This window comes from Chroicocephalus ridibundus, chromosome 4, assembly GCF_963924245.1.
Source record: "Chroicocephalus ridibundus chromosome 4, bChrRid1.1, whole genome shotgun sequence".
In the NCBI taxonomy this organism is placed as follows: Eukaryota; Metazoa; Chordata; class Aves; order Charadriiformes; family Laridae; genus Chroicocephalus; species Chroicocephalus ridibundus.
The window spans coordinates 39,898,326-39,911,628 of record NC_086287.1 but is presented as its reverse complement, the minus strand read 5'-3'; the positions used below and the strand labels follow the sequence as shown (position 1 = coordinate 39,911,628).

The following is a 13,303-nucleotide window of genomic DNA, read 5'->3' as shown; positions in this document are numbered from 1 at the left end:
TGTCCTCCAAAATCAAATTTCTTTGGCTAATTGCTCAGTTAATTTGACAAAAGGATAAAACTGATCACATTTCCTGCTGCTGCAAAGCAACCAAAGTCTATCAGGTTTGTAAAAGTCTTACAACTTGTCATCAAAGTTAATAACTTTCTAACACTATAGTGGCCCTAAGACATCATTGGGGTGCTGCAGTCAGAGATACACCATGCAATAGCTGTCCTTTCACATGTATGCGACTATGATTATCATTGAATTCTCAATGTCAAATTAATTGTTACAGATCCATGTGAGTCAAGAATGGCCTGCATCCAGAGGGCTTCTGGACAGGGTGGAATCCCAGAAGTAGGTGTTTGCCGTCATTCTAGAGCTTTTGACACATTCACACCCGCACCAATGAACCTGGCCACATGCACCTTAAAAGTAATAGCCTGACAGTCATTGTTTCCACAACAACAAGCTATCCATGAGAGATAATGATGTGGGCCTGTAAAAACCCATCAACTGTTACATAGGCCCAGAGTAGTGGAGAATAACTGATGTAAGGCTAAACTAAGCACCAATTGCTATGCTTGGGCTCAGAGGATGGACTGGTGGTGGCTAGGTAGACATCAGGCAAGTGCTGCCCCTGATGTGTGTGTTTGTTCTTCCTTATGAAGTGACCACCCAGGCTTCTGTCAATTTTATTGTACAGTAGGAAACTCATCCTGAGTCTGGCGAGTCTCCATTTTGACGTTCCTGTTAGGTCTTTCAGATGTTAAATACTGTTATGTGTGTCAGACACACATAGACACATACTGAGAACTCTCCCAGACTTTTATAGAATTATTTTACATAAAATAAAACATGTCTAACATACTAGGGTGGCTTACTCTATCACCTTTCTCTCTTATCAATGGTGAGCCTGGTATGTATTTCTCCAATAACTGACCTAATAACATGGCGTTTTTCCTCCTCTTCTCCCAACTCAAATCTGCAAACAGCCAAAGGCAGATGAAACCTTGATTAATGCAGCCAACTAAAAATGAACTCTACAAACTGATGTATCTGCATGCACCAATAACACATTTCCACTGCCAATAATTCTGCAGCACAAGGATGCTGATTTGAAGTTTGCTTGCACTCTCAGCATATTTGCAGTGACTCTACTGCCACCAAGATCCCAAACATCCCAGAATGACCCAACAGAATTTATCTGGCTGAGGAACAAAAGTGTCACAGCAATAACTGCTGTTAGATTAGATTGAATACAGACTCTGTTTTCTCTGTTTCTCCTCATATCCATGATTCCTTGTGCCTGCAACTTGCTCCCTCCAAATCATCTCATTTTCTTCACTGGGATCCACTGTACCATTTATTGTAACCTAATGCCTATGGCATGAGATTCAGAGGCCAGGAACTAATTCAATGTCCTCCTTGTTTATAAACCAATATCAGCAAATGATTCTATCAGTACCACTCCACTGTGTATATGATCCGAAAAAGCAACTGGCTGGTAGATGGACCTCTGACAATACTCAACGAGTTATGCATGACCAAGCCATGAATATATTTAATTTTTAACAGTTTGACTCCAATTATAGATATTTTTGTAAACAAAGAATTAGCTAAGTGTATATTAGTTAATAAAGATTTTAGTATTTATTGTAACTTTCCTTAAACGACTTTGTTTTCTTCCACTGAAATCAAACTAATCAAAAGATTTACTTTATAACACTCAGTTTCATTCTTACTTACAGCCTGCAAAACATTTTGGGGAAGATGCTTCGCATTTTTGTACACAATAAAGAAGCTGAAAATTTAAATGAATATACTAGAGAAAGCAACACTGTGGAATTTGTAACTTGTTCCTGCACCTCAGTAGGTTTGTATCTAAGTTTTGAACTAAACGTGGTCGCATTTGATTTACATAAACTTCATAGATCCGTGATATGCCTGCCCCATTTGTATAATAGAAATGCTAAAGAAATTGGTGCACCTTGGCAACCAAACCATGTGCACCTTCTAAATATCACCTCTAATATCTATTAAGTGTTAATATTTTTTTAACCCTGATTGCTAAACAAAGTTTTAAGATAGTAAATGTGTATAAAACATTTATGCCAGACAAACAGATCTTAATTTTATGGTGCTGCCCATCCCCATACGTTGTCATAAAACCAAGAGAACAAAATATTTAGAAACAATTACCAAACTAAGAAAACACTAAATGCCTTTCTGCACTACAAGAAAAATCATTTAGGTTCTATGAAGACGTGTGCCGCCCACCAGATGCAGCATGCTACAGCTGTATAATGCTGCGTGCAAAGCCAATGTCAAAAGACAGACTATTTGCACAGGGAGAGAGGTGAGGAGGATGAGCTTGTTAAAACAACAGCTGGAAACAAGCCACTGCACTTGCTTAGAAAGAAGGGTCAGGCGCCTACTTCCTTTTTCAGCCCCCTTTTTCAGGTGCCAACTGCTGTGCTTACCACTTCAACTCCACTTCACGTAGGAACGAATCCCTTGCTGTACAATAGAAGTAGTAGAGTTGAAGACTTGCTGGTAAAGATAGTGACACCGTTCTGCTATTACAAAAACACTGCTAAAATTTTATTGATTATTCATTATTATTCTTTTAAGTTTTCCCTCAGTTACTTCAAACTGCTTTATATTTAATCTGAAATATAAGAATCTATGCAATCCATCACAACCTTTGCAATATTCTTCAAAAATTGAAGTGGAACAAAACCTGAGAAGTGAAAAATTTTGTTCCCTGCAAATCACAGAATCGTACAGCAGAAATGAGAGAAATGAGTATCAATAAAGAGTATCTACAATATCTCAATATGAGTATCATTAAGAATCCTACCATTAATGCAACTGACAATGTAATGAGCTTTAACTAACAGTCCAAATTGGAGACACATGGTTTTGATGGATGGACCACTTGGTGGATAAAAAATTGGCTGGATGGCCATACTCAAAGAGTCGCGGTCAATGGCTCGATGTGGCAAGCAGTGGCAAGTGGCGTTCTTCAGGGGTCAGTACTGGGACCAGTGCTGTTTAACATCTTTGTCAGTGACACAGACAGTGGGATCGAATGCATCCTCAGCAAATTTGCTGACAACAACAAGCTATGTGGCACGGTTGATGCACTGGAGGGAAGGGGATGCCATCCAGAGGGACCTGGACAGGCTTGAGAGGTGGGCCCGTGAGAACCTCATGAAGTTCAACCAGGCCAAGTGCAAGGTCCTGCACCTGGGTCATGGCAATGCCAAGCACAAATACAGGCTGGGAGGAGAATGGTTTGAGAGCAGCCCTGAGGAGAAGGACTTGGGGGTGTTGGTGGATAAGAAGCTTAGCATGACCTGGGAATGCACGCTTGCAGCCCCGAAAGCCAGCTGTATCCTGGGCTGCATCAAAAGAAGCATGGCCAGCAGGTCAAGGGAGGTGATTCTACCCGGCTTTCATGAGACCCCACCTGGAGTACTGTGTCCAGCTCTGGAGCCCCCAACATGGAGCGAGTCCAGAGGAGGGCCAAGCACCTAAAGTACCTGAAGGGGGCCTACAGGAAAGATGTGGAGGGACTACAGGCCAGTCAGTCTGACCTCGGTGCCTGGGAAGGTCATGGAACAGATCCTCCTCAGTGCCATTACACGGCACATGCAGGAGAACAGGGTGATCAGGCCCAGTCAGCATGGGTTTGTGAAGGGCAGGTCATGCCTATCAAACCTAATATCCTTCTATGATAAGGTGACCCACTTAGTGGATGAGGGAAAAGCTGTGGATGTTATCTACTTGGATTTTTGCAAAGCTTTTGACACTGTTTCCCACAGCATTCTCCTGGATAAACTGGCTGCTCATGGCCTGGACAGGTGTACTCTGCGCTGGGTAAAAAACTGGCTGGATGGCCGTGCCCAGAGAGTGGTGGTAAATGGAGTTAAATCCAGTTGGTGTCCAGTCACAAGTGGTGTCCCCCAGGGTTCGGTGCTGGGGCCGGTTCTCTTTAATATCTTTATCAATGATCTGGATGAAGGGATTGAATGCACCCTCAGTAAGTTCGCAGATGACACTAAACTGGGCGGGTGTGTTGATCTGCTTGAGGGTAGGTTAGCTCTGCAGAGGGATCTGGACAGGCTGGACCGATGGGCTGTGACCAATGGTATGAGGTTCAACAAGGCCAAGTGCCGGGTCCTGCACTTGGGTCACAACAACCCCATGCAGCGCTACAGGATTGGGGCAGAATGGCTTGAAAGCAGCTCGACAGAAAAGGACTTGGGAGTGTTGGTTGACAGCCGGCTGAATATGAGCCAGCAGTGTGCCCAGGTGGCCAAGAAGGCCAACAGCATCCTGGCCTGTATCAGGAATAGTGTGGTGAGCCGGACTAGGGAAGTGATCATCCCCCTGTACTCGGCACTGGTGAGGCCCCACCTCGAGTACTGCGTTCAGTTTTGGGCCCCTCGCTACAGGAGGGACATTGAGGTGTTGGAGCGTGTCCAGAGAAGGGCTACAAAGCTGGTGAGGGGCCTGGAGGACAAACCTTATGAGGAACGACTGAGGGAACTGGGGTTGTTTAGCCTGGAGAAGAGGAGGCTGAGGGGAGACCTCATCACCCTCTACAACTACCTGAAAGGAGGTTGTAGAGAGATGAGGGCTGACCTCTTCTCCCTGGTGACAAGTGATAGGACGAGGGGAAACGGGTTCAAGTTACGTCAGGGGAGGTTTAGATTAGATATTAGGAGACATTTTTACACTGAAAGGGTTATTAAACATTGGAATAGGCTGCCCAGGGAGGTGGTGGATTCACCATCTCTGGAGGTGTTTAAAAAAAGGGTAGATGGGGCACTGAGGGACATGGTTTAGAAGTGGCTCTTGTCAGGGTAGGCTAAAGGTTGGACTCGATGATCTTAAAGGTCCCTTCCAACCTCAACAATTCTATGATTCTATGATTCTATGACTCTTGATCTGGTAGTGTAGTGATAGGATGAGGAGTAACGGTTTTAAATTGAAAGAGGGGAGATTTACATTAGATATCAGGAAGAAATTCTTTACTGTGAGGGTGGTGAGACACTGGCACAGGTTGCCCAGAGAAGTCGTGGATGCCCCATCCCTGCAAGTGTTGAAAGCCAGGCTGGATGGAGCTTTAAGGAACCTGATCTAGTGGAAGGTGTCCCTGTCCATGGCAGGGGGGTTGGAACTAGATGATCTTTAAGATTCTTTCCAACTCTAAACATTCTACGATTCTATAATAACTAGGGAGCACAGTCTCATAAAAAAATTCCCTGTATAGTGCTTCTGGTTATGTGTACTATCTTCTAGACTACATATCTATACCAAAGGGGAATCGGGGTACAGTTCACTTCATTGCATACAAAACTAGTGCCAAAATTAGATTTTTTATACAGAGGAGTGGAAAAACAAAAGTATATTAAGCAATGAAGTCTAGAACTACATAAGAGAAACAAACCTGTCACTTTTGCTTAGTTGTGATATTGGTATTACAGGAAGAGAATAGACCCTATTCTTTAGAAATACTCATCAGTACACAAAGAATGAGGCTGATTTCTCTTAAGAACTTGCCCGATCTCTTGGGCAGTGAAAGAATCAAAAGTTTTTACTTGTAATTTCACTTCTTTAAATAAATAATTTTGCAATGCTTTAGCTCCAACACATTTGCTACTGAGACTGAGATGTGGAACTCTTTTCTTTTGAGAATGTTGTCTGTTGTTTCCTAGCATTTGCTACCTGCTGCCAAGAACAAATATTGCATATGAAATATTTGTACTTCTGAAAGTCCAGTCAGTTCCCGACACAGGTAAAGTAGCACCTCCAAACAATTTCAGATCTCAAATACTCAACGTTGGAGACTAAAAGAAAAATCATTCCTAAAATACACTACAAAGAATGAACGCTATGGACTGATAATTTTTCAAGAATATACTATGGCAATTCAAGAATTAAAAAAAGTACTTTACTTTCTCTTATGATTCCCTTACACAGTATCTTTACTACCCCAGTAAATGATAAAGCATGTCTAATAACAACAGCTTTAAAGTACTTCTGACGTAACCCAAAAACTCAGGGAAAAGATTCTTCAGTGAGATACAGTGATGCAATTCATGTGTTAAGAGTCTGAACAGTTGTCGATTTAGGTACACGTGAATGATGTACTCATTGGAACTGAACAACTGAACAGATTTTGAAAGCCGAAGTGACCTACTGTGCCTTCTGTCAAACAATTTCCTATACAGGATTATTTAACTCCTGGCACAAATCACTTTTTTTTCCTCCAAGATTCTCTTGGAAACAATTGGATGTAAAGGTTTCCCAAAGAGAAGATGGAAAGTACTTTGTTGAGGCTGCTGCAGCAGAGCACTGGAATAGAAGACAGCAGAATGCCTAATCTACATTGAATGAGGAATATGAAATATATCAAGTTTACCTTTTCTTCTGGAATTTGATTTTACTATTTAATTAATGGTTTACAATAATTAATAATAATATTTAACAATATAACAAAATCCAGTATATTTTCCCTTTATTTCACTGCTCCTAAGGTCTTTTCTATGCACATTTCTGTATGAAAAACACCAGTTTCTTCCAGTTTTAGAAGACATTACAGTATCTTTCATGCGTTAGCTACAACTAGTTCAACCATTTATTGAGACTCCTCAGCTGTGACAGAGTAATGCTTTCACATTAATGGAACTCTGCATTGTATAGACACATTCTGTAGGTTTACTTCCTAACTGCCCAACTCTTAACTTTGAAACCGTGAGGCACCTTTTCATTAATACAGACACAGCAACATACGTATATAAGCACCTCCCCTCACATACACTTCTGCTGTGCTTGAAGCAGCAGACTATGTTGTGCAGAAAAATCTTTTTGCTTTTTAATAAAATTCACTCCATGTCCAAACTTTTTCAGCAGACTGAATTTTATACTACCAGTGTGTAAGTGGATCACTGAGAAAAGCGGTAGCTTTTAACAACTGGTATGGCAGAGGATATTCTTAGATAGGCCCAGGGAACACGCTAGCTCTTCCTCTGTGAAATGTTCATAGGCTTGGACTCTTGCAGTAAATGCTAAGCAGCCCGCTACCACAGCAATGGTAGTGATTCAGAGAACGGCAGCTACAAACATCATAGCTCTTAGCAGATTAATTTAAGTAAAAAATCAGACAGCACTATTTCTATATAAGGTATATAGATAATGAAAGACAGTAATTCAGAATAACATAGAAATCGTATGCACCAAAGGTTAGCTGCCCAATACTATGTGTCTGATTAGATGAGTTCAATAAAAAAAATCCTCATTTTAAAAAAGCTAACAAAGAAAAGAAACAAAGACACAAATATTTCTGGGGAAAATATTAAGCTGTCTTAACAATATGACAAGCTATTAATTGGGAAAAACCCACAAGTTCCAGGTACGTTAGTAAATCCATCTTCGTTATGCTTAAAAAAGCCAAAAGAAAACTCTACTCTTACAGGCTCTTTCTTGCCTGCAAAGAGTGATGATGAGTTAATAGCAGCTTCTCATTAAGATGCTGCAGGAAACAAAATCCCTAGGAGACAAAAAAAAAATCTCCCTAGGAGACAAAGGCATCTAAAAGAACTTTGTGCCTTTTCTCTGTTCTTCTCATCCCAGGAACCACCAATATTGAAAAGTATAAATCAGTAAAACTTGCATGAATTGTAGAAGAGTTTGTAAGAGACCATCGTTTTAGGCCTTGCTGTTCATGGATTAATTCTGTATACACTGCATACGTAAGCACTTTTTAGTTTGAAAGAAAGAACTGGCCTGCTCACAGAAAGAAGTGGCAACAACCCCATCATTTTTCCCTCTTGAAAAGTGAGCTGTAGCCCAAAAATTCAGGCAAAAAAAAAAAAAAAAAAGGTGGAATGTGTAGGTTTTGTTCAGCTTTGAAATCTGCAAAATCAGCCACTTGAGTGATGTACACGGTTGCAACGCTACACAAAATAAAGCTTATTTCATAATGTCAAGCTACATAATGTCATAATGTCAGTCTAATTAAGGTGTATAAATATTTCATGAAAGCAAACAGGAAGGGTGGAAAAGATTATTTAGTGTTGCTATGATCTACTACGAGGGCAGTAAAGGACTAATCAAACAAAAGTTTAGGTGCAGTCTCAGATAAAATTTCTGAACCATAAAACTCCCAAGGGAAGTGAATTAAAAATCTAAAACCTGTCTGGGCAAAACAACAGAAAAACGTACTGGGGGGAACAATTCTACAACAGTCATAGAAGGATGTATGGCTGGGTCTCCTTCCATGTATAAACAGTGACTATGTGAGTTTAATTTACTAAGGAAATTCACTAACTTTAAGCCATGGATGTTATTTTAATGAGGAATCAGTTAAAACTGTATTATAAACATGTAAACACCTTTTCCTAGCCTGTACTCTAAACGACATTTTAAGAAAAGGGAACCCAGAGGATGGAGTGATTAAATCTTACCAAATATATTCAACAGAATAAAAGAAAAAATCATGGGTTACAAATTGTGATGCTCAGAAGTAATCACGTAAAACCAGTATCATCTTGCTTCTTACACCTGCTTTGTGCATCTACCTCCTCATTTTTCTAACAAAACCTATTTACCCACTAAGTAAAGAGGTAACAGCAGAGAGCCGCCGAAACTTACTCAGTATCAATATACCTTCAGCAAATGGTTACACGAGTTGTGACAGCAAAAGCCTTCATCACTGATGAGAATGCATGAACCAAAAGGCATATATGTTCTCTAGCATAATACTTATCATCCGAGGCATTCTTGTCTAAAATTAAAGAAATAATTTTTTTCAAACTAAATCTAGAAGCAAGATATAGACAGAATATAATCTGAATTCCAAGTTGATATGAGTCACTGTCAGACAAATCATTCTTAAAAGAATGGAAAACTTCAACTGAAACTGAAAGCAGCGATTAAGTGGATCAGGGCAGTGGAACACCTTCTGGAAATCGCAAGGGTAACACAATGATTATATATCTGTCTGTCTTTTTGAAAGTAAAAGACCTATATTAGTTAGAAATTTGTTTTCTTTTCAGAAACAACTGAAGAAATTAGCTGCTTAGATGCTACCATGCTGACTATCATCAGAAACTACACTTTTAGAAAACAGAGAAGAATAAAGAAAGCAAACTGTAAAAATTTTAATGGCATTTAAATACTGAAGTGAGAAGAGGATATATGGAAAACACTCTCCCGACAAATAATTTGTAGGATTTAGACACAGTAAATCAGGAAATGACTATCAGAAATGTAACACAATTTTTTATTAGAGATAACAAGGAAGGAAGAGAGTCTGACAAGAGGAAAAAAAAGTGAGATACAATTAGGCTGATAACAGGAAATTTAATTATCCTGGAAAGGGAAACTCTATAAACTGGAAAGACTTGTAACTCTTCATGACTGTTCCAGAAGCTAATGTTTTGTTGAAAAGTGGGCAGGATAAACTAAAGAATACCTTAACAGAAACAAAACCGAAACCAAACAAAAACACCCATTAAAAAAAAAAAGACAAAATAATACTGTAGTTCATTTTTCCAGGATTTGACAGATAAGATGTTATTCCCAGGGCTTTCTGTGCAAATTTTTCATTGTTTCTTTAACCAAATTTTGACTCATTTATAGGAGAAAAACTAGAATATATTCTTTCAACTTAAAATAGATTTAACTGATTAAAATATTTTTACCATAACTTGATCACTGCAGATGGAAAACTGATTTACCTGGATATTTTCAGTGAAGCCACCTGAGACAGCACTGCATCAATTTTCTGGTAAGTATAATTTTCAACAAAGAAAACTTCATATGTTCAAAAAAACCATTATGTTTATTTTCCTTCAGTTTCAGATGCTTTTCCACATTTTGTTAAAAGTTTATATAACCTGCATATTATTTGAAAACTAGCCATTTGTCTGAGGTAAAATTAATTTTCAAAAAACTGTATTAAAATAACTAAAATGATACATGGAAAAAAGACTTATGGTTCTTGATATAAGTGAGCTCTAGCAGCATCCTGCAGCCCTGCAGTGCTAGAGTGAATATTCCTCCTCCCTTCCAGCATCTGATGCCACTTCTCAAACAACAGTTTAGGGAAGCAGAAAAGTAACACTGGGAGTTAAAGCTTGGAGAAAGAGAATTGCCACCAAAATCTGTTCTTGTCACCAGACCCCTCAACAGCGTGAAGCTGGTGGGAAGTGAGAGACTGCCAGCCTACTGTCTTTAAGAGTTTGCAAAGTTGTGAAAAAAAAAAAAAAAGAAAAAAAAACCCACAATGCCTGGAGGAGCAAGGGAGAGTTGTAAAGGCTGAGAAGAGAGAGGACAGGAGAGCCTGGGAGACCATAAGGGATTAAAGACAGACGTTTATGTCTCTCATTTCTTGGAGCGGAACACAAGTTTACTGGATTTCTAGAGGTTAATGCGAAGACTGGGATAAGGCTGCTACTGGCTTACTCGGAGATTGCCTGCCGTAGAGGGGAGCTATCCTCCACAGGGACAAGCTGGTGTTGGGAGCATGGGAGCAAGGTGCTCTCCCGCAGCGTCCCTCTCTGATTCCACAGCTGGTGTCGCACCGGTGAAAGAGCCTACTGATGCATGGGATGCTGCCCTGCCTGTACGGTTAGACATCATTTTGCATATTTAGGGTCTCTCTGAAGATAGTAAAAGTAGTAATATTATATCTGGAGGGGTTAAAAGAATATTACATACAATTATTTTAAGTGTAGGAAGAATTTACTATGAAATTATGACAGGGTTCATTATGACAGAATATTCTGTCCAGCTCCTAGTTGGTACTGGATTCAAAAGCATAATTAAAACCACAAATACTCATAATAAGCTAGAAACTGTGGCAGAACTAGGAAAAGAGAGGTCAAGTGAGTTGAATAAAAGGAAAGAGGCAGGAAATCCTGCGTCTTACTCTAAGCTGTGACAATGATTTATTCCCTGACTATGAACCTTACAGATGTAGGCAAGTCCTTGTTCTTAATCTGTGAGAGAGTGACAAAAGGTTTCTGTAAACTGGCAATTGACCATTCTCCCAGTACAGAAAGAGTAGGAAGCAGCAACTAGGACACAGTGCAGTTTGCTAATACTGTACTGATCCAATGGCTTAGATTTGCTGCAACCTTGCGTTTTAAATTAAGAGACCTGTAAAATTTCTTATTTACCTCCTTTGATCCACTGTATTTACTGAACATAGCTCTAAATCCAAACCTTAATCTTTCTGAGCCTCAGCAACAGATTGTTGTTTTTCCCCTGTTATTACCTACCTTCCATGGATTCTGAGAATTACCATAGGTAATAGTGATGTGTTTTAGTACTTAATTACAACTGAATTTAATACTAAATGCAATATTACCAAATAGTAATACACCTATCAAATGAAGCGATGGAAGCAAAGACTAAATACGATTCAACAGCTTTTCTTTTTTTTTTTTTTGTAAGGAGGGAAAGGGTTTTGAGCAGTTCTACGAAAAAGCTGGTACTGAGATCAGTTTTTGGCTGGTATGTTGAACTGAATCAGATCATGAAGGAGCCAGACAATATTTTTTCCCCATTCCTTACAATTTCTCTTAATTTTTTCAGACTGGTGCATATTCAGAAATAAAATCTAGGCAGGTGGGCAGGACAATATGATAGAAATGCCAGGGATAAAAGCAAGTGGACAGGACAGCAAAAGAGCAAGTATCAGTGAGTAAGCAGACTCAAAGAGCAGCAAGGGGACACTATAATCAAGAAGCAGCTGGAAAGGCAGGAGGAAAATGCCAGACATTCAGCAAGTCGATAAAGCAGTACCAAACAGCAGGTGTGCCAAGCAGCAGAAGAGCGATTCCGCAAAGTCAGCAGATGCACTCAGCAGGAAGGTGATGCCGGGCACTCGGAGCAGGAGACAGGGCAGCGGAAGGCCAATGCCCATGTGCGATCAGATCAAAAGGACAATAAGGAGGCGACACATGCCATTCAACAGATGGACAGGGCAGTAGGTAGTCAGCGTCAAGCAATTAGCTGGTCGAGAGGTAATGCCAGACAGTCAGGCAAAGGGCCAAGATTTCAGGAGGACAATGCCACACAGCCAGCAGGTAGAGAGAATAAAAGAGAGTTGTAAATGCCAGGCAGTCCCCAGACAGGCAAGGCAGCAAAAGACCAAAGCCCATGAATAATCAGACGCGACTGTCAGCAAGTACAAAACATAAGCCTGCCAACCGATTGACAGGGCAGCAGGGTGGCAGTGCTTTTCAATAACTTAGGATACCATGAGTGAAACAGTTGCAAGAATCTAGATGCTCACCCTCTGGTAATATCATTAGATCAGAGTGAACCATGAAAATCCACAGGAGAATAGCACACAAATGGAAACAGCAGATGAGTCTGACCCTAGCACTTGGGGAGGCCATGGGACCTTCCTATAAAACAAAAATATGAGAATCCACAAGAAAATCAAACAAATGGGAAAAATGTGTCTAAAAACTGTTTCTGATGATGATTAAAAAAGCAAAAAAATACTAGCAAAGAATTAGTTCAGAAATGATTGGGTGGGATTGAAGATGTTGCTTACCCCTCTCTGGAGCCCACATAATGGGAATGTTGGGAATTTCTGCAGCAGAAAAACAGAAGAGAAAAGGGATTTCTGACTCCCAGTTCAAGGAAAGCATGTCAATTTAGGACTGGGTAACCTCTTTGGGCAAAAAATAAGAACTCAGCTGAATCTTTGCCCATCCCCAGATACATGCCTTTACTGAGTTTCGCAAAAAATTTAAGAAGCCCACATCATTTTCATCTCATGACATCCCACCCTTATTCCCCGAAACCACACTTACCTCTAGCACAAGGCGTATAAGAGGGGAAAGGGGATGATCTTGTGAGCTCATTCCCATATCCACTGTAAAATAGCTTGTGAAGATGAACAGGAGTACCCATTAGCCACTGCCGGCCATTTGTGAGATAAACTGAAGAAGTCATTAACTGTTACTCATCACTAGTGTAGGCCGGTGTTTGAATCTGGCTTAGATACACCCACACTCTAATGAGAAGAATTAGTCTTACGAGTCTTGCGGGGTAACCCTCTTCTATGGCAAGAGTTGCAAAAGTACAAAACTTAACAACACCTTTTTTTACCTCGAGTCTCTTCTCTTTAACTTAAGTACTCTGTTTTTTAACATGGTTGTTTTTTTAAACAAATTAAACATGTTTCAGAAATCTTAGCTTCTGCTCTATTTCAGAAACACGTAATGAACTCTAGAATGTAAGAACTGAGAAAATCCCAGCAGTAATAAAGTTCAGTAATTTAATT

At 40.0% G+C, this 13,303-nt stretch overlaps 1 protein-coding gene across 24 annotated transcripts in view; it reads right to left on the bottom strand.

Moving 5' to 3' along the window:
* The window catches only part of GPHN (gephyrin), a 301,374-nt gene that overhangs the window by 120,331 nt on the left and 167,740 nt on the right, over positions 1-13,303 (bottom strand). For 15 of the 24 annotated variants that reach the window (XM_063331823.1, XM_063331826.1, XM_063331825.1 and 12 more), the window contains exon 5: positions 12,569-12,607. The exons of the other annotated variants lie outside the window; for them this stretch is intronic. In XM_063331823.1, the coding sequence (XP_063187893.1) occupies positions 12,569-12,607 (39 nt within the window). The remainder of the gene's footprint in view (positions 1-12,568; positions 12,608-13,303) is intronic. 24 annotated transcript variants of the gene reach the window in all.